The sequence below is a fragment of the Chiloscyllium punctatum genome, chromosome 12, assembly GCF_047496795.1.
Source record: "Chiloscyllium punctatum isolate Juve2018m chromosome 12, sChiPun1.3, whole genome shotgun sequence".
Taxonomy (NCBI): domain Eukaryota; kingdom Metazoa; phylum Chordata; class Chondrichthyes; order Orectolobiformes; family Hemiscylliidae; genus Chiloscyllium; species Chiloscyllium punctatum.
The window spans coordinates 74196138-74217503 of record NC_092750.1 but is presented as its reverse complement, the minus strand read 5'-3'; the positions used below and the strand labels follow the sequence as shown (position 1 = coordinate 74217503).

The following is a 21366-nucleotide window of genomic DNA, read 5'->3' as shown; positions in this document are numbered from 1 at the left end:
GACAGGGACCGGAGTTATACCGGCTGGGACCGGAGTTATACCGGCTGGGACCGGAGTTATACCGGCTGGGACCGGAGTTATACCGGCTGCTAAGCTGCTGTATCATATGAGCAGATTTTGGAGCGGAGACCTGGGACCGGAGTGATACCCCAGTTCCCAACTCTCCCTATTCCAGTCTCTCTATCTCCCTCCCTCTCTGTGTCTCTCTATCCATTCCTCTCCCCCCTTCCCTACTTTCATTCCTCTCCCTCTAGATCCCTCTAATTGTACCGTCCCCACCCCGTCAATCCCCTTTCTCTAAACCTCTCCGTCTACACACACCCCCATCCCCAACTTTTCAAATCTCCTCTTTCTCTGTCGCCCTTTCTATTCCCTCTCTTTCCATCCTGTTTTCTCTCTCTCTCCCCTGGCACTCTATCACTCTGTCTCTCTCTGTCACTCCCACCCATCTCCCCCCAACGCACTACCTCCTTCTGTCTCTCTCTCCCCCTATCCCCCCCCCCCCTCTCTCCCCCTATCCCCCCCCCCTCTCTCCCCCTATCCCCCCCCCTCTCTCCCCCTATCCCCCCCCTCTCTCCCCCTATCCCCCCCCTCTCTCCCCCTATTCCCCCCCCCTCTCTCCCCCTATCCCCCCCCTCTCTCTCCCTATCCCCCCCCTCTCTCTCTCTGTCACTCCCACCCATCTTCCCCCGTCCACCTCCCCTTCTCTCTCTCTTTCCCCCTCTCCTCGGTCTCAGGCTTGTCTCTCAGTCGGACTGACTCGCGTCACACACAGCCCGAGCGGCTTGGCAGGAAACCAGGGTCTTCCTGTGATCAGAGCAGAGGAAAACCATCCGCTAAACTCAGCCCGACAGAGAGCGAGAAGCAGTAAACCATTCCAACCGGACTGAGAGAGAGAGAGAGAGAGGAGGGACCCGGAGCAGACAGGTGGGAAAACTGGGATTGGGAGCTTCTGACTGAGTTACTGTCGACTGGAGAGTCAGGACAGGGGGACAGAACCAAGGAGAGGAGGGAAAGAGATTGTCAGGCAGAGACAGAGAGGGACAAGAATGGACTATAGAAAGACAAGGAAACACAGAGTGAGACAGAGTGATAGATAGAGAGAGAGAGAGAGACAGAGAGAAGGGGCACAAAGGGATCGAAATAGTAATAGACAGAGAGAGAGGGGCAGAGAGAGAATCATTCAGTGAGATCCAGGCATAGGGGGAGCGTAGGGAGCATAGAGTGAGGGTGCCAGAGAGCGACACAGGGAGAGAGGGAGTGAGGGAGACACAGAAAGTGAAAGAGGGAGTGAGGGAGAGACAGAGAGAGAGGGGGTGAGGACACAGAAAGAGAGAGAGGGAGTGAGAGGGACACAGAAAGAGAGGGAGTGAGGGAGACGCAGGGAGAGACTGTGAGAGAGGGAGTGAGGGACACAGAAAGAGAGAGAGAGAGAGAGACAGGGAGTGAGAGGGACATAGAAAGAGAGGGAGCGAGGGAGACACAGGGAGAGACTGTGAGAGAGGGAGTGAGAGGGACACAGAAAGAGAGAGAGAGAGAGACAGGGAGTGAGAGGGACACAGAAAGAGAGGGAGAGAGAGGCACACACAAAGACAGAGAGAGACACACAAAGGGAGAGACAGGGAGTGAGAGACACAGAGTAGAAGAGGGAGAGACAGGAATCGAGGGACACGGAGCCAGGTGACACCAGGAGAGGGACACTGAGAAAGAGAAAGTTCACAGGCACTATAGGGAAAGAGGGAAAGAGACTGAGAAACAGGGGAAAAAGGGGCAGAATCAGGCAACAGGGCAGGGAGAAAAAGGGTGAGAGAATGCAGGGTTGGAGCTAGGGTGACATAAACAGCAGTGGGTGGGGTGGATAACAGGAGGAAGTGAGAGTGTGAGCAGGGGCTGGGGCAGGGGCAGGGTGGAGTGAGGAAAGGCTGTGGGCTGTGTAAGGAGGAACTGGAGAGAGTGAGCGGTGTCTCTGGAAAAGCAAGAAGTGAGGGGTGTCTGGGTAGATAGGAGCTGAGGAGGAGGTAGGGAGTGAGGGGGTGTCTCTGGGGCAGAGAGTGACGAGTGTCTCGGAAGTAAGTAGGGGCCTTTAGGAGTAGGGAGTGAGAGTTTGGGAGTAGGGAGAGAGGTGAAGGATGGGCCTGGTTGGGCTTGCTCTCGGGCTCCTGATTGGCCTCCTAGTTGGGGTCCTTCCTACCGTGTTGGCCATGAAGCTCGAGGATACCTTTCGGAGCTCTACACCCACCAACAACTTGCTTGTGGTGGGGGGCCTGCAGCGAGGCCGGGGCCTGGAACCCGAGCCTCGGGTGTACGTGGGGGCTGTCAATGCGGTGTACCAGCTGGGGCCGGGCCTGCGGTTGCAGAGCCAGGTGAAGACGGGTCCTGTGAATGACAGTGCCCTGTGCCACGCCTCGCAACTGCCCCAGAATAACTGCGAGCATCCCCGCCGCTTGACGGACAACTACAACAAGCTGCTGGAGGCTGACCGTGCCCAGGGCCTGCTGGTGATCTGTGGATCTGTGCACCAGGGCTTCTGCCAACTCCGAGCCTTGGTTAACATCAGTCGCTTGGCGGTGCAGTTCCCGCCGGCAGCTGGCACAGACCTGGTCTTCCCCAGCATGCTGTATGTGGCTGCCAACCACCCTCAGGCCTCCACCGTGGGCCTGGTCCTGCGAGGCCCTGGCGGTGGGTCGGAGCCTGGGAGTCGGTTACTGGTGGCTGCCACCTACACGGGCCTGGGCACCCGCTACTTCCCGACCAACAGCAGCCGCGAGGACCTGCGATTCGAGAACACTCCGGAGATCGCCATCCGTGCCCTGGACACAGGCCGCCTCTCGCGGCTCTTCACCTATGACATCAACCCCTCCGAGGACAACGTCTTCAAGATCAAGTTTGAAGCCAAGGCCCGGAACCGGCTCAGTTTCGTCAGGGCCTTTGGCCACGGAGCATATACCTACCTCGCCCTCAACAATGACGCTAACTCGGGCAGCAAAGGCGGGCGCCCGCGTAGCCTGCTGGCCCGCATCTGCGCCAGCGCCCGGGGCCCGAGAGGGACCGAGAGTCGCAAACTGACTGAGTCGTACATCCAGCTGGGCCTGCAGTGCAGCTCAGACCTCAGGCTCTACAGCCGCCTGCTGTCGGTGTGGGCCGGGCCTGCTCAGAGCCTGTACGGCCTGTTCGAGAGACCTGAGTCCAGGAGTGGGGACACAGCCCTCTGCCTGTTCAGCTTCCCGGACATCGAACGGCGCATCCGCGAGGCCCGCAGGAAGTGCTTCGAGGAGGACCACAGTCAAGAGGTGATGGTGTTGGACAGTGTGATCCAGGGGAGCGGCCCGGCCTGTGTTCGCCGGAACATCACGGTGAGAGGGGCATGGCGGGGAAGGGTAGGGGGCTTACACAGGCAGAGTGACGGCAGCGGGACTGAGGGAAAGGAGGCTGAGGAAAAGGCGAAGGAACAAGGTGAGGAGAGAGGACTAGACCTAGAGTTGGGCTTTGACGTGAGAGGGTAGACCCGCAGTCATGAAGGGAGAGGGGCAACAGGGAAGCTGTGGGGAAGTGGGGCTTAGAGAAGAGGAAGGGTAGGGGAGAGAAGTGGATGTTTTGGCTGGGATGAGCGTGGGGGTGAATGTGAGTGCTGCACTCATTGTGATAGTGTCCAGGCAAACACTACTTCCCATTAAAAAGTGCAAACACGTGAAGTTACGCAAGAATACACTGCAACTTTGTCGAACTTTGCGGGTATGAGTAATGCAGAAACATGACTCACAGGCACGCACTCATTATAAAAACTTCAAATAGTGCAGGATACAGACACAAGGAGAGAGAACTTGGGGGAGACCGTGTAATTAGCTTGGGACTGATACAGGGCTATGAGGAGACCATGGGCAGCAGGATTAATTTGGGATTGATACAGGGCTACGGGGAGAGTGCAGGACAGTGGGATGAGTTTGGAATGGATATAGGGCTGCAGGGAGAGCACAGGGCAGTGATATTAGTTTGAGGATTGATACTTGAGGTTGTTTCGGGAGCACTTGCTGATAATGCTGGCGAGGTTTGTCCCACTGAGGCAAGGAAGGGACGGTAGGGTGAAGGAACCTTGGGTGACAAGGGAAGTGAAACATTTAGTCAGGAGGAAGAAGGAAACATACTTAAGGTTGAGGAGGCAAGGGTCAGACAGGGCTCTAGAGGGTTACAAGGTAGCCAGGAAGGATCTGAGGAATGGACTTAGGAGAGTTAGAAGGGGACATGAGAAAGCTTTAGTGGGTAGGATTAAGGAAAGCCCTAAGGCATTCTACAGTTATGTGAGGACCAAGAGGATGGCCAAAGCGAGGGTAGGACTGATCAGGAATAGTGAAGGGAACCTGTGCCTGGAGATGGAGGGGGTAGGGGAGGCCCTTAATGAATACTTTGCTTCAGTCTTCCAAGTGAAAGGGACCTTGTCATTTGTGAGGACAGCGTGAAACAGGCTAATATGCTCGAACAGGTTGATGTTAAGAAGGAGGATGTGCTGAAAACTTTGAAAAACATTCGGATAGATAAGTCCCCTGGGCCAGACAGGATATACAGGACGGGAAGCAAGGGAAGAGATTACTGCACCTTTGGCGATGATCTTTGCATCCTCACTGTCCATTGGAATAGTGCCAGATGATTTGAGGGTGGCAAATGTTATTCCCTTGTTTAAGAAAGAGAATAGGGATAACCCTGGGAATTGAGAGTATGGAAAAGCACGGCAGGTCGGGCAGCATCCGAGGAGCAGAAGAGTAGACGTTTCGAGCAAGAGCCCTTCATGAGTAGCCACTACTGAAGAAGGGCTGATGCCCGAAACATCGATTCTCCTGCTCCTCGGATGCTGCCTGACCTGCCGTGCTTTTCCATCAACACACTCTCGACTCTGATCTCCAGCATCTGCAGTCCTCATTTCCTCCTAGTCCTGGGAATTACAGTCTTACATCGGTGGTGGGCAAATTATTGGAGAGGATTCTGTGAGACAGGATTTATGATTAGTTGGAAAACCGTAGTTTGATTAGAGATAGTCAGCACGGCCTTTGTGAGGGGCAGGTCATGTCTCAAAAGCCTTATTGAATTCTTTGAGGATGTGACAAAACACATTGATGAAGGTAGAGCAGTGACTGTCGTGTACGCGAATTTGAGCAAGGTGTTTGATAAGGTTCCCCACAGTAGGCCGATTCAGAAAGTAAGGAGGATACAGGGTAATTGGCAATCTGGATACAGAATTAGCTGCCCCATAGAAGACAGAGGGTGGTAGCAGATAGAGAGTATTCAGCCTGGAGGTTGGTGACCAGTGGTGTTCTGCAGGGATCTGTTGTGGGACCTCTGCTCTTTGTGATTTTTATAAATGACTTGAATGAGGAAGTGGAATGGTGAGTTAGTTAGTTTGCTGATGACACCAAGGTTGGTGGAATGGTGTATAGTGTGGAGGGCTGTTGGAGGTTGCAACGGGACATTGATGTAGGGCTGGGCTGAGAAGTGGCAGATAGAGTTCAACCTGGAAAAGTGGGAAGTGATTCATTTTGTAAGGTCAAATTTGAATGCATAATACAGGGTTAAAGGCAGAATTGTTGGCAGTGTGGAGGAACAGAAGGACCTTGGAGTCCATGTTCATAGATGTCTCAAAGTTGATAGGGTTGTTAAGGCATATGGTGTGTTGGCTTTCATTAACAGGGGAATTGAGTTTAAGAGCTGTGGGGTTATGCTGCAACTCTATAAAGCCCTGGTTAGACCACACTTGGAAAAAAGTGTTCAGTTCTGGTCGCCTCATTATAGAAAGGATGTAGAAGCTTGAGAGAGGGCGCAAAGGAGATTTACCAAGATGCTGCTTGAACTGGAGGGCATGTCCTATGAAGAAAGGTTAAGGGCATTGGGGCTTTTCTCATTGGAGTGAAGAAGGCTGAAAGGTGACTTGATAGGGATGTACAAAGGTGATGAGAGGCATAGATAGAGTGGACAGTCAAAGAAATGGCTATCATGAGGGGGCATAATATTAAGGTGATTGGAATAAGGTTTAGGCGAGATGTCAGAGATAGGTTCTTTACACAGAGAGCGGTGGGTGTGTGGAACGCACTGCCAGCTGTGGTGGTAGACTTAGATATGTTCGGGACATTAAAGCGACTCTTGGATAGGCACATGGATGATAGTAAATTGAAGGGTATGCCGGTTAGTTTGACTTTAGAGTAGGATAAAAGGTCAGCACAACATCAAGGGCTGCTGGGCCTGTACTGTGCTGTAATGTTCTATTCTATGATACAGGGCTATGGGAAGAGTGTAGGGCAATGGGATTAATTTGGGGATTAATACAGGACGATGGGAAGCGAGTGAGGCAATGGGCAGTGACTGAGATTAATACAGGACTGTGTTGTTCACTCCATTTTTTTGAGTCAAGGGAAATCTGCGTAAGGAGAAGTGTTATAACTCCAGGACACACAGACTGATAAAGAAACCAGAGGCAACATGGGAATAAAGTATGTTTTCCCAGAGATTGGTTAGGATGTGGAATCTAATCAATGATGGGGGTGGGACAAACAATACAAATTTGGCAGCAATATCTCACAGCAAATTGGATAAATTGTTCAAGTAGAAATAAAATGATTGAATTATTTGGAAAGAGCAGCAATAGAGAACTAACAGGAGGGCTGTATGGACAAGTCAACAAAGTCTCATTGGCAAATGATACCTTTCAGTGCTGTCTTTTTCCCATGCTTCCTGTCCCGGGAGTGTTTGATGGGGACAATGTAAAGGGAGCTTTACTCTATCTAACCCTGTCCCGGGAGTGTTTGATGGGGACAATGTAAAGGGAGCTTAACTCTATCTAACCCTGTCCTAGGAGTTTTTGATGGGGATAGTGCGGAGGGAGATTTAATTCCAATTTACTCTTAGTTTTAAAGCGTATTAAAAGTGCACAGAAAGCTTCATTTTCCATTTAAAAGGGTCGAGGCAGCTTTTATCAGTATCTAAACTGCCCTGCCCTGAGAGGTTTTGATGGGATGAAATAATAGTTGTAAGAGTAGGGGATTTTATCTTTCTAAACATAGACTGGGACTACCCTGGTGTTAAGTACCTGCATGGGGGGCAATTAGTTCAGTGTGTTCAGGAAAACTTTCTCAATATATAGGTTGCCCTAACCAGAGAAGGAGCACAACTTGACCTCCTCTTGAGAAAGAAGGCTGGGCAAGTGACTGAGGTGTTAGCGGGGGAGCACTTTGGGACCAGTGACCAAGGGCTTATGCCCGAAATGTCGATTCTCCTGCTCCTCGGATGCTGCCTGACCTGCTGTGCTTTTTCAGCACCACACTTTTTGACTCAAGCATACGTTAGGTGAAAGTAGCTGGGAAGAAGTGAATCCCTTGAGGATTATAGAGGGTCTGGGAGAACATTTAACAGGGAAATCAGGAGTGCAAAAGGGGGCTATGAGATAGCTTTTGCACATAAAGTAAATGTGATTCTGCAAATATATTAAGGGCAAAATAGTAACTAGATAGAGAATAGGATCCATTAAAGAGTAAAGTAACCATATATGTATGGAGCCACAGGAGATGGGTGAGATCCTAAACAAATATTTTTGTCAGTATTTACTATGCAGAGGGACATGGAAGCTGGGGAACTTGGGGAAGTAAGTGGTGATGGCTTGAAAAGCATCTACATTACAGAAGAGGAGGTGCTAGAGGTCTTAAAACCCAAGTGTATCTCAGGACATCATGGGAAGCTAGGGAAGAAACTGTGGGGTCACTAGCACAGATATTTGTATACCTCTCCCCCTACAGGAGAGGTGCAGAAAGTATGGAGGGTGGCTAATGCTGTGCCTTTATTTAAAAAAGGCTGCAAGGAAGAGCCAGGGATCTACAGGCCAGTGAGCCTGAGGTCAATGGTGGCTAAGTTGTTGGAGATGATTCTGAGGGACAGGATCTACATGCATTTGGAAAGGCAAGAATCAGTTAGGGATAGTCAGCATGGCTTTGTGTGGGTTGGTGACGATTCGCCACTGCTCATTCGCCAGCAGCGTTTCTCCACTGGGGTCGTTTGACCTCTGGAGACTATTCGTCACCGGAAAGATATATACGTAGTGGTTGTTTTCCCTCCTGCCTGTTCTTTCATACTTCTCAGTCCCCTTTATTTATAAAACAAAATATTGATAAAAAAAAAGAGGTGAAATGAATATAATTTTATTGGTTTATACAAAAAAAGGAGTTACAAACACTTGCGGTGGCGAATCGTCCTCGGTGGCCAATGGGCGATGGCGAATCGTCCTCAGCGGCCAATGGGCGGTGGTGAATCGTCCTCAGTGGCCAATGGGCAGTGGCGAATCGTCCTCGGTGGCCAATGGGCGGTGGTGAATCGTCTTCGGTGGCCAATGGGCGGTGGTGAATCGTCCTCAGTGGCCAATGGGCGGTGGCGAATCGTCCTCAGTGGCCAATGGGCGGTGGCGAATTGGCGGCAGCGAATGGTCCCATCCCGCTTTGTGCATAGAAACTTGTGTCTAACAAATTTGATTGAGTTTTTTAAAGAGGTAGCCAAGAAGACAAAGTGGTAGATGTTGTCTACGTAAACTTTAGCAAGGCCTTCAACAAGGTTCAACATGGTGGACTGGTTAGTAAGGTTAGGTCACATGGGAGCCAGGGAGAGCTAGCCAATTGGATACAAAAATTTGCTTGACTGTAGAAGACAGAGAGTGGTGGAAGAGGGTTGTTGTTCAGACTGGAGGCCTGTGACCACAGATGTGCCAGTAAGATCGGTGCTGTTGTTTGTCATTTATATAAACAATTTGATTAGGGAATTTTCACATGTCACCAAAGTTGGTGGTTCAGTGGGCAATGAAGAAGCTTATATAAAAATACAACAGGATCTTGATCAACTGGGCCAGAGGGCTGAGGAGTGGCAAATGGAGTTTAATTTAGATAAATGTGAGGTGTTGCCTTTTGGTCAGACAAACCAGGGCAAGACTTAGACAGTTAATAGACCCATAGAAACATAGAAATACAGAAAATAGGTACAGAAGTAGGCCATTTGGCCCTTCGAGCGTACACCATCATTCAATATGATCAAGGCTGCTCAAACACTTCCAGTATCCCACTTACACCTTTTCTCCATACTCCATAATCCCTTCAGCTGCAAGGACCATGTCTAGCTCCCTCTTGAATATGCCTAACCCCAACAGCTTTCTGGAATAGAGAATTCCACAAGTTCACTACTCCTGGCTTACCCCTTATTCTTAGAATATGACCCCTAGTTCTGAACTTTCTCAACATCAGGAACATACTGTCCACATCCAGCGTGTTCAGTCTCAGCAGGATTTTATATGTTTCTATGAGGCACCCCCCTCCTCAATCCTTCTAAATTCCAATGAGTACAAGCCCAGTTGATCCATATGTGAGTCCTACCATCCCAGGAATTGTTCTAGTGAACCTTTGTTGGACTCCCTCAATAGCAAGAACATCCTTTCTCAGGCTAGGAGACCAAAACTGCACACAATACTCAAGGTGTGTGTCCTCACCAAGGCCCTGTATAATTGTAGCAAGACATCCCTACTCCTAGTCTCAAATCCTGGCGCTATGAAGGCCAATAGTTTTCCTCACTGCCTGCTGCACCTGCATGCCAAACTTCAGTGACTGTTCTGCCATAACGCCCAGGTTTCATTGCACCTCACCTTTTCCTTGCCACTGGGTGGCATGGTGGCACAGTGGTTAGCACTGCTGCCTCACAGCGCCAGAGACCAGGGTTCAATTCCCGCCTCAGGCAACTCTCTGTGTGGAGTTTGCACATTCTCCCCGTGTCTGCGTGGGTACCCTCCGGGTGCTCCGGTTTCCTCCCACAATCAAAAAATGTGCAGGGTAGGTGAATTGGCCATCCTAAATTGCCCGTAGTGTTAGGTGAAGGGGTAAATGTAGGGGAATGGGTCTGGGTGGGTTGTGCTTCGGCGGGTCGGTGTGGACTTGTTAGGCTGAAGGGCCTGTTTCCACACTGTCAGTAATCTATTCTAATCATTCAGATAATAATCTGCCTTCCTGTTTCTGTCACCAAACTGGTTAACCTCACGTTTATCCACATTATATTGCATTTGTCAACTTCACCAGCCAGTCAAGTCAACCTGCAGCCTCTTAGTGTCACTGAACCGAGGGATTTAGGGGTGCAAGTGCATAGTTCCTTGAAAATGGAATCACAAGTCGACACTGTGATGAAGAAGGTGTTTGGCATGCTTATCTTCACTGGTCAGAGTATTGAGTACAGGACGTAGGATGTCGTGTTATGGCTGTCCAGCCCATTGGCAAGACCACATTTGGAGAACTGAATCCAATTCTGGTCACCCTGCTTGAGGAAGAAGGTTATTAAACTGGGGAGGGTGTGAAAAGATTTACAAGGGCATTACCGAAATTATAACATTTGAATTGTAAGGCGAGGATGGATAGGCTGGGATTTTTTCTCCCTCGGGGTGTCGGAGGCTGAGGGTTGACATTATAGAGGTTTATAAACCCGTGAGGGACATAGATAGGGTTTATTGCCAAGGTCTTTCTCCAAGGGTAGGGGTGTCCAAAGCTGTAGGGCATGGGTTAGGTTGAGGGGGGAAAGACTTAAAATGGATCTGAGGGGCAACTGTTTCACAAAGTGGTTGGTGTGTATATGGAATGAACTGCCAGAGAAAGTGCTAGAGGTAGGTAAGCAGGAGGCTGGAAGAACACAGCAAGCCGAGCAGCATCAGGAGGTAGAGAAGCCAACGTTTCAGGTGCAACCCTTCTTCAGGACTGAGAAAGGGTTAACACCGGAAACATTGAATTCTCCACCCCCTGCTGTCGCCCGGCTTGCTGTGTTCTTCCAGCCTCCTGCTTGTCTCCTTTGGATTCCAGTATCTAGAGTTTTTTTTGTCTCTAGAGGAAGTGATAAAGGCAGGTACAATTACAACATTTAAAAGGGAATTGGACAGGTATATAGATAAGAAAGGTTTCAAGGGATAGGGACCAAATGCAGGCAAATGGGACTGGTTCAGTTAAGAAAACCTGGTCAGCATAGATGAGTTGGGACAAAGGACCTGTTTTGGACTGTGACTCTATGACTCTACAAAAGGGTAGAGAGAGTGTTTCTTTTCATTTACTTTTAAAATAAGTGAGTAGAGAGAGTTTACCTGTTTCTAACTGCATTCTGCACCTGTTCTGGGAGTACTTTTTTGATGGAGGCTGTGTGGAGGGACCTTTATTTTCAGTTTGCTTTCAGTTTAAAAGAGTAGAGGCAGCTTTACTCAATATCCAACCCCATGCTGTCCTGGAAATGTTTGATAGAGGGAGTTTTACTCTGTATCTAACCCTATGCTGTCCATGTCCTGGGAGTGTCTGATGGGGGACAGTGTAGAGGGAGTTTTACTCTGTATCTAACCCTACGCTGTCCCTGCCCCTGGGAATGCCTGATGGGGGACAGTGTAGAGGGAGTTTTACTCTGTATCTAACCCTAGCTGTCTCTGTCCTGGAAGTGTTTGGTGGGGGGGGGGGGGGAAACAGTGTAAAGGAGTTTTACCCTGCTTTTAACCCCGTGCTATCCATGTCCTGGGAGTGTTCGATGGGGACAGTATAAAAGATGCTTTACTTTGTATCTAACCCCTTGCTGACCCTGCCCTGTGCGTGTTTGATGGGGACCATGTTGAGGGGAGTTTTACGCTGTATCTAACCCCGTGCTGACCCTGCCCTGTGCGTGTTTGATGGGGACCATGTTGAGGGGAGTTTTACGCTGTATCTAACCCCGTGCTGTCCATGTCCTGGGAGTGTAATTATTTATGGACTGTAACATAATGCTAAGCTCTGTGTTGACGCTTACCAACCCTTCCAATTCCGACTTCTGTTTCCCGTCCATTCCCAACCTTGTCTTCCTCTTGTTAATTGTGGCTGTGCAGAGGATGAAAGTTCAGGATATCACAGTGACAGATCCATCACCCACACTCTGTTCCCTCCCTGTTGTACCACACTTCCTGCTCACTGCGACCAAAACTGCTTTCACCATCAGTCACAAAATCACTGAATGTGCAATCACTCATTCTCTTTTCAATGCTTTGGTAAACCTCCAACTCAACTTCTCACACTTCACTGTCTCATCCCCTCAGTAAACACCGCTGTTTCTATTCATTCACAGAACATGGGGTGGCGCTGGCTGTGCCAGCATTTCTTACCAGTGCCTAGATGCCCCTTGAGACGTTGGCGTGAGTGGCCTTCTTGAACTGTTGCAGGCCTCGTGCTGTAGGAAGTTCGACGATGCCCTTAGGGAGGGAATTTCAGGATTTTGACTCGGCGACAGTGACAGAACAGAGATATATTTCCAAGTCAGGATGGTGAGTGGCTTGGAAAGAACTTGCAGGGGATGGTGTTCCCATGTACTTATGGCCCTTGTTCTCTAGATGGAAGTAGTCGTGTGTTTGGAAAGTGTTGTTTGAAGATCTTTGGTGAATTTTCTGCAGTACATCTTACAGATAGTGCACACTGCTGCTGCTGAGCTCAGTGGTGGGGAGAATAGATCTGGCGCCAATCTAGCAGGCTGCTTTATCCTGGATGGTGTCAAGTTTCTTGAGTGTTGTTGGAGCTGCACCCGTCCAGGCAAGTGGGGAGTCCTCCGTTACACTTCTGACCTGTACTTTGTATGTGGCGAACAAGTTTTGGGGAGTGAGGAAGTGAATTATTCACTGTAGAATTTCCAGCCTCTGACATGCTCTTGTAGCCACTGTGTTTACGTGGCAAGTGTAGTTGAGCTTCTGGTCAATGGTCACCCCCTAGGATGTTGGTGGTGTGGGATTGAGCAGATGCAGCAAATTTTCACTTTGCACTTCTGACTGAACACTGCTGCGAATGCTTCAGTCTTTTCCTTTGCACTGATGTGTTGGGCTCGTCCAGCATTGAGGACGGGAATGTTTATGTAGCCTCCACCAGTGAGTTATTTAGTTGTCTACCATTATTCACGATTACATGTGGCTGGACTGCAGAGCATAGACTTGTTTGTTAGCTCACTGACCTCTGCCCATCACTTGCTGCTTATGCTGTTTGCGTGCGAGTGGTCCTGTTTAGTAGCTTCACCAGTTTGACACCCCATTTTTAGGAATGCCTGGTGCTGTTGCTGATTTGCCTTCCTGCACTCTCCGTTGAGCCAGCGTTGATGGTAATAGTTGACTGGGGGAATATGCCAGGCTACGTGATTGAAGATTGTGCTGGAGTACAATTCTGTTGCTGTTGGTGGCCCACAGCACCTCATGGATGCCCAGCCTTGAGTTGTCAGGTCTATTCAAAGTCTGTCCCATTTAGCACGGTGGTGGTGCGACACAACACAATGGTGGGTATTATCAGTGTGAAGGCAGGACTTTGTCTCCACTCTTGTGGTGGTTACTCTTAGCCAATACTGTCATGGACAGATGCATCTGCAGCCGCCAGATTGAATATGTTTTTCCCCTCTTTGTTGGTTCTCTTGCCAGCCGTCCATCTTGCAGATTTGTCGCTAGGAGCCTCTGTCACCTCAATACTTCTGCTGCTCAGCCTGCTGAGTAATTCCAGAGCTTTCTGTTGTGAATTCCATGTTCAGGAGTACTTTACTTTAGCTAATTACGTAGAACATAGAAGATTACAGCGCAGTACAGGCCCTTCGGCCCTCGATGTTGCGCCGACCTGTGAAACCAATCTGAAGCCCATCGAACCTACACTGTTCCATTTTTAGTTTAGATTCCCTACAGTATGGAAACAGGCTATTCAGCCCAACAAGTCCACACCAGCCCCCCCCGAAGAGTAACCACCCATACCCATTCCCCTACCCTACATTTACCTCTGACTAATGCACCGAACTCTATGGGCAATTTAGAATGGCCAATTTACCTTATCTGCACATCTTTGGATTGGATTCATCCACATGTCTATCCAATGACCATATAAATACCCTTAAAGTTGGCGCGTCTACTACTGTCGCAGGCAGTGCGTTCCACGCCCTTACTACTCTCTGAGTAAAGAACCTACCTCTGACATCTGTTCTATAGCTATCACCCCTCAATTTAAAGCTATGTCCCCCTGTGCTAGCCATCACCATCCGAGGAAAAAGGCTCTCACAGAACATGGACAGCATAGGGTTAAATACAAAGTAAAGCTCACTCTAAACTGTCCCCCATCAGACACTTCCAGGACAGAGACAGCATAGGGTTAGATACAGAGTAAAGCTCCCTCTACACTGCCTCTATCAAAACTCCCTCTACACTGCCACTTCCAGGACAGCATGGGGTTGGATGTTGAGTAAAGCTGCCTCTACTCTTTTAAACTGAAAGCAAACTGAAAATAAAGGTCCCTCCACACAGCCTCCATCAAAAATACACTCCCAGAACAGGTGCAGAATGCAGTTAGAAACAGGTAAACTCTCTCTACTCACTTATTTTAAAAGTAAATGGAAAGCAACACTCTCTCTACCCTTTTGTAGAGTCATAGAGTCACAGTCCAAAACAGGTCCTTTGTCCCAATTCATCCATGCTGACCATGCACAGTCCCATTTACCACCCTATCTAACCCTCTGATTATCTTGTATGTATCAATTAAGTCACCTCTCAACCTTCTTCTCTCTAATGAAAACAGCCTCACGTCCCTAAGCCTTTCCTCATAAGACCTTCCCTCTATACCAGGCAACATTCTAATAAATCTCCTCTGAACCCTTTCCAAAGCTTCCACATCCTTCCTATAATGCGGTGACCAGAACTGTACGCAATACTCCAAGTGTAGCAGCACCAGAGTTTTGTACAGCTGCAGCATGACCTCAAGGCTCCAAAACTCAGTCCCTCTACTAATAAAAGCTAACACACCGTATGCCTTCTTAACAACCCGATCAACCTAGATGGCAACTTTCAGGGATCAATGAACATGGACTCCGAGATCTCTCTGTTCATCTACGCTACCAAGAATCTTACCATTAGCCCAGTACTCTGCATTCCTGTTAGTTCTTCCAAAGTGATTCACCTCATACCTTTTCACATTAAACTCCATTTGCCACCTTTCAGCCTAGCTCTGCAGTTTATCTATGCCCTTCTGTAACCTACAACATCCTTCAGCGCTATCCACAACCCTACTGACCTAAGTGTCATCTGCAAATTTACTAACCCATCCTTCTACACCGTCATCCAGGTCATTTATAACAATGACAAACAGCAATGGCTCCAAAACCGATCCTTGTGGTACATTACTAGTAACTAAACTCTAGGATGAACATTTCCCATCAACCACCACCCTCTGTCTTCTTTCAGCTAGCCAATTTCTGATCCAAGCTGCTACATCACCCTTAATCCCATGTCTCCGCATTTTGTGCAATAGCCTACCATGGGGAACCTTATCAAACGCCTTACTGAAATCCATATACACCACATCAACCGCTATGCCCTCATCCACTTGTTTGGTCACTTTCTCAAAGAACTCAATAAGGTTTGTGAGGCATGAGCTACCCTACAGTAAACCGTGTTGACTATCCTGAATCAACTCATTCCTTGCTAGATGATGATAAATCCTCTCTCTTATAACCTTTTCCAACACTTTGCCCACAACCAAAGTAAGGCTCACTGATCTATAATTACCAGGGTTGTCTCTACTCCCCTTCATGAACGAGGGAACAGCATTTGATATCCTCCAGTCTTCTGGTACTATTCCTATAGACAATGATGACATAAAGATCAAAGATCAAAGCCAAAGGCTCTGCAATCTCCTCCCTGGCTTCCCAGAGAATCCTTGGATAAATCCCATCTGGCCCAGGGGACTTATCTATTTTCACACTGTCCAGAATTGCTAACACCTCCTCCTTGCGAACCTCAATCCCATCTAGTCTAGTAGCCTGTATCTTAGTATCTCCTCAATAACATTGTCTTTTTCCTGTGTGAATACTGATGAAAAATATTCATTTAGTGCTTCCCCTATCTCCTCAGACTCCACGCACAAACTTCCCACTACTGTCCTTGATTGGCCCATTCATACTCTAGTCTTTCTTTTATTCCTGATAAATCTATAAAAAGCCTTATGGTTTTCCTTGATCCTATCTGCCAACAACTTCTCATGTTCCCTCCTGGTCCTTCATAGCTCTCTCTTTAGGTCTGTCCTGGCTAACCGTAACTCCAAAGCACCCGAACTGAGCCTTCACGTCTCATTCTAACATAAGCCTCCTTCTTCTTCTTGTGAAGAGATTCAAATTCCTTAGGCTCCCTCACTTGACCACTTCCTCCCTGCCTGACAGGGACATATTTTATCAAGGACATGCAGTAGCTGTTCCTTCAATATCCTCCACATTCCTATTGTGGCCATCCCTTGCAGTTTCCTTTCCCATCCTATGTATCCTAAATCTTGCCTAACCGCATCATAATTGCCTTTCCCCCCCATCTTGCCTGCGGTATATACCTATCCCTTTCCTTTGCTAAAGTAAACACAACTGAATTGTGGTCACTATCACCAAAGTGCTCACCTACCTCCAAATTTAACACCTGGCCGGGTTCATTCCCCAGTACCAAATCTAATGTGGCCTCTCCCCTTGTTGGCCTGTCTACGTACTGTGTCAGGAACCCTCCTGCACACATTGGACAAAAACGGGCCCATCCAATGTACTTGAACATCAATATTTGGGAAGATAAAGTCCCCGTAACAACTACCTTGTCACTCTCGCTCCTATCCAGAATCACATTTGCTATCCTTTCCTCTACAGCTCAGGAACTACTTGGTGACCTCTCCTTTCCTGTTTCTAACCTCAGTAGACGAGTCCTCAAAGATCTTGAATTTTGGGCTGATGGGAGAAGTTGATCGTCCTCTTGTGATCCAAGCCTGATTTAGCAGGGATCAATCTGGGAGTTTTAGATTGAATGTTTAGCCCTGTAGGCCTCAACCACAAATCACTCCCCCGCACACTCCCCCACCGTCACACTCACTCCCCACACACTCCCCCGCTGTCACACTCACTCCCCCACACACTCCCCCACTGTCACACTCACTCCCTGCACACTCCCCCACCGTCACACTCAGTCCCCCCACACACTCCCCCACCATCACACTCAGTCCCCCCACACACTCCCCCACCGTCACACTCAGTCCCCCCACACACTCCCCCAACGTCACACTCACTCCCCGCGCACTCCCCCACCATCACACTCACTCCCTGCACACTCCCCCACCGTCACACTCACTCCCCACACACTTCCCCCACACTCGCACTCACTCCCCGCTCACTCCCCCAACGTCACACTCACTCCCCGCACACTCCCCCAACGTCACACTCACTCCCCGCACACTCCCCCAACGTCACACTCACTCCCCCCACACACTCCCCCAACGTCACACTCACTCCCTGCACACTCCCCCAACGTCACACTCACTCCCCCCAAACACTCCCCCACCGTCACACTCAGACCCCCCACACACTCCCCCAACGTCACACTCAGACCCCCCACACACTCCCCCAACGTCACACTCACTCCCCGCACACTCCCACAACGTCACACTCACTCCCCCCACACACTCCCCCAATGTCACACTCACTCCCCCCACACACTCCCCCACCGTCACACTCACTCCCCGCACACTCCCCCAACGTCACACTCACTCCCCCCACACACTCCCCCAACGTCACACTCACACCCCCCACACACTCCCCCACCATCACACTCACTCCCTGCACACTCCCCCAATGTCACACTCACTCCCTGCACACCCCCCAACGTCACACTCACTCCCCACAAACTCCCCCACCATCACACTCACTCCACGCACACTCCCCCACCATCACACTCACTCCCTGCACACCCCCCACCGTCATACTCACTCCCCGCACACTCCCCCACCGTCATACTCACTCCCCACACACTCCCCAACCATCACACTCACACCCCCCACACACTCCCCCACCATCACACTCACTCCCTGCACACTCCCCCAATGTCACACTCACTCCCTGCACACTCCCCCACCGTCACACTCACTCCCCACAAACTCCCCCACCATCACACTCACTCCCCGCTCACTCCCCCACCATCACACTCACTCCCTGCACACTCCCCCACCATCACACTCACTCCCCGCACACTCCCCCACCATCACACTCACTCCCTGCACACCCCCCACCGTCATACTCACTCCCCGCACACTCCCCCACCGTCATACTCACTCCCCACACACTCCCCCACCATCACACTCACTCCCCGCACACACCCTCACCGTCACACTCACTCCACACACACTCCCCCTCCGACACACTCACTCCCTGCACACTCCCCCACCGTCACACTCACTCCCCGCACACTCCCCCACCATTACACTCACTACCCGCACACACCTTCACCGTCTCACTCACTCCACCCACACTCCCCCACCGTCACACTCACTCGCCACATACTCCCCCACCGACACACTCACTCCCCGCACACTCCCCCACCATCACACTCACTCCCTGCACACACCCCCAACGTCACACTCACTCCCTGCACACTCCCCCACCATCACACTCACTCCATGCACACTCCCCCACCGTCACACTCACTCCCCACACACTTCCCCCACTCTCGCACTCACTCCCCGCTCACTCCCCCACCGTCACACTCACTCCCCCCACACACTCCCCCACCATCACACTCACTTCCTTCACACTCCCCCACCGTCACACTCAGTCCCCCCACACACTCCCCCACCGTCACACTCAGTCCCCCCACACACTCCCCCAACGTCACACTCACTCCCTGCACACTCCCCCAACGTCACACTCACTCCCCCCACACACTCCCCCACCGTCACACTCAGACCCCCCACACACTCCCCCAACGTCACACTCAGACCCCCCACACACTCCCCCAACGTCACACTCACTCCCCGCACACTCCCCCAACGTCACACTCACTCCCCCCACACACTCCCCCAATGTCACACTCACTCCCCCCACACACTCCCCCACCGTCACACTCACTCCCCGCACACTCCCCCAACGTCACACTCACTCCCCGCTCACTCCCCCACTGTCACACTCACTCCCCGCACACTCCCCCACCGTCACACTCACTCCCCGCACACTCCCCCACCGTCACACTCACTCCCCACACACTCCCCCACCATCACACTCACTCCCCACACACTCCCCCACTGTCACACTCACTCCCTGCACACTCCCCCAACGTCACACCCACTCCCTGCACACTCCCCCACTGTCACACTCACTCCCCGCATACTCCCCCACCATCACACTCACTCCCCACATACTCCCCCAACGTCACACTCACTCCCTGCACACTCCCCCACCGTCACACTCACTCCCCACACACACTCCCCCACCGTCACACTCACTCCCCACACACACTCCCCCACCATCACTCTCACTCCCCGCACACTCCCCCGCCATCACACTCACTCCCCACACACTCCCCCACCGTCACACTCACTCCCCACACACACTCCCCCACCATCACACTCACTCCTCACACACTCCCCCACCATCACACTCACTCCCCGCACACTCCCCTGCCATCACACTCACTCCCTACACACTCCCCTGCCATCACACTCACTCCCCACACACTCCCCCACCATCACACTCACTCCCTGCACACTCCCCCACCATCACACTCACTCCCCGCACACTTCCCCACCGACACACTCACACCACGCACACTCCCCCAACGTCACACTCACTCCCCGCACACTCACTCCCCGCACACTCACTCCCCGCACACTCACTCCCCGCACACTCACTTCCCGCACACTCACTCCCCGCACACTCACTCCCCGCACACTCACTCCCCGCACACTCACTCCCCGCACACTCACTCCCCGCACACTCACTCCCCGCACACTCACTCCCCGCACACTCACTCCCCGCACACTCACTCCCCGCACACTCACTCCCCGCACACTCACTCCCCGCACACTCCCCCAACGTCACACTCACTCCCTGCACACTCCCCCACCATCACACTCACTCCCCGCACACTTCCCCACCGACACACTCACACCACGCACACTCCCCCAACGTCACACTCACTCCCCGCACACTCACTCCCCGCACACTCACTCCCCGCACACTCACTCCCCGCACACTCACTCCCCGCACACTCACTCCCCGCACACTCACTCCCCGCACACTCACTCCCCGCACACTCACTCCCCGCACACTCACTCCCCGCACACTCACTCCCCGCACACTCACTCCCCGCACACTCCCCCAACGTCACACTCACTCCCCGCACACTCCCCTACCATTACACTCACTCCCCGCACACTCCCCCACTGTCACACTCACTCCCCGCACACTCCCCCAACGTCACAGTCACTCCCCGCACACTCCCCCACCATCACACTCACTCCCCGCACACTCTCTCACTGTCACACTCACTCCCCGCTCACTCCCCCACTGTCACACTCACTCCCCGCTCACTCCCCCACTGTCACACTCACTCCCCGCACACTCCCCCACTGTCACACTCACTCCCCGCACACTCCCCCAACGTCACAGTCACTCCCCGCGCACTCCCCCACCATCACACTCACACCCTGCACACTCCCCCACCATCATGCTCACCTCCCCCCAAACTCCCCAGTCCGCCCCCTGTCCCCCCCCCCCGTCCCTCACCCCCGTGAATCAGCCTCCCCCCCCCAACCATCAGTTAGACAGACTCCTCGCAAACAACAAAATCAGCAAAACCAGACATTGGAAAAGCTGTGGGAAATGCTGTTTAATTCCCAAAGGAGTGAGGCTCCAGGAGATTCTCATTATCAGGAAAGCACCACAACATAAACTCAGTAACCATGCAGAAACCAGTCAATTCCACACTGCACCCAAGACCCTCAGGCCTGCACCACAGCTGAAGAAAGCTGCCTCTTGGGAGATGGAATATGTTTGTGGTTCTCTGTCTGAACTGTAGTCAAACTGCTGCTGCCAATTCCATCACATTAGCTCAAGGGAAGACTGTCATTTGGAAGCGGAACCAGATAGGAAGGAGGAAAGATGGCCGCCCTATAAGGAGAAGGTAGTTCAGGCTCAGTCATTAATATCTCTCCAATGCGGAGAAAGGGAGACCAAAAAAAGCCAGAACTGGCTGGATGGCGAGGGGGTAGAGAGTGAAGTGAAGCAGAAAGGATGGCGCTGGGTGATGATGTAAACGGGAGGCAGATGGAGGCAGGCGGTTCAGAGAGAAAGGCAATGTGTGAGCTCAAGGTCAAGTATGAGAGGAAAGTGTCAGCGAATATCTGAAGGAATGTAAAAGGGCTGAGGGGAGAGAGGTCTGGGGCAAGGGTTTTGAGGAAAGAGGGGAGGGGGCTGGGAGAGAAAGAGGCTGGAGATTGGGTGGCAGGGAGGGGAGAGATGGGCTGGGCCCTGGGGACAGGAGCTGGAAGAGACGGTCTGGTGGAGAGGGGAAAAGTG

The 21366-nt window shown here is 51.3% G+C and overlaps 1 protein-coding gene across 3 annotated transcripts in view; it reads left to right on the top strand.

Moving 5' to 3' along the window:
- Positions 1-652: 652 nt before the first annotated feature.
- The window catches only part of plxnd1 (plexin D1), a 190021-nt gene continuing 169307 nt past the window's right edge, over positions 653-21366 (top strand). For all 3 annotated transcript variants that reach the window (XM_072582788.1, XM_072582787.1, XM_072582786.1), the window contains exon 1: positions 653-3353. In XM_072582788.1, the coding sequence (XP_072438889.1) occupies positions 2130-3353 (1224 nt within the window). In that variant the 5' untranslated portion in view covers positions 653-2129. The remainder of the gene's footprint in view (positions 3354-21366) is intronic.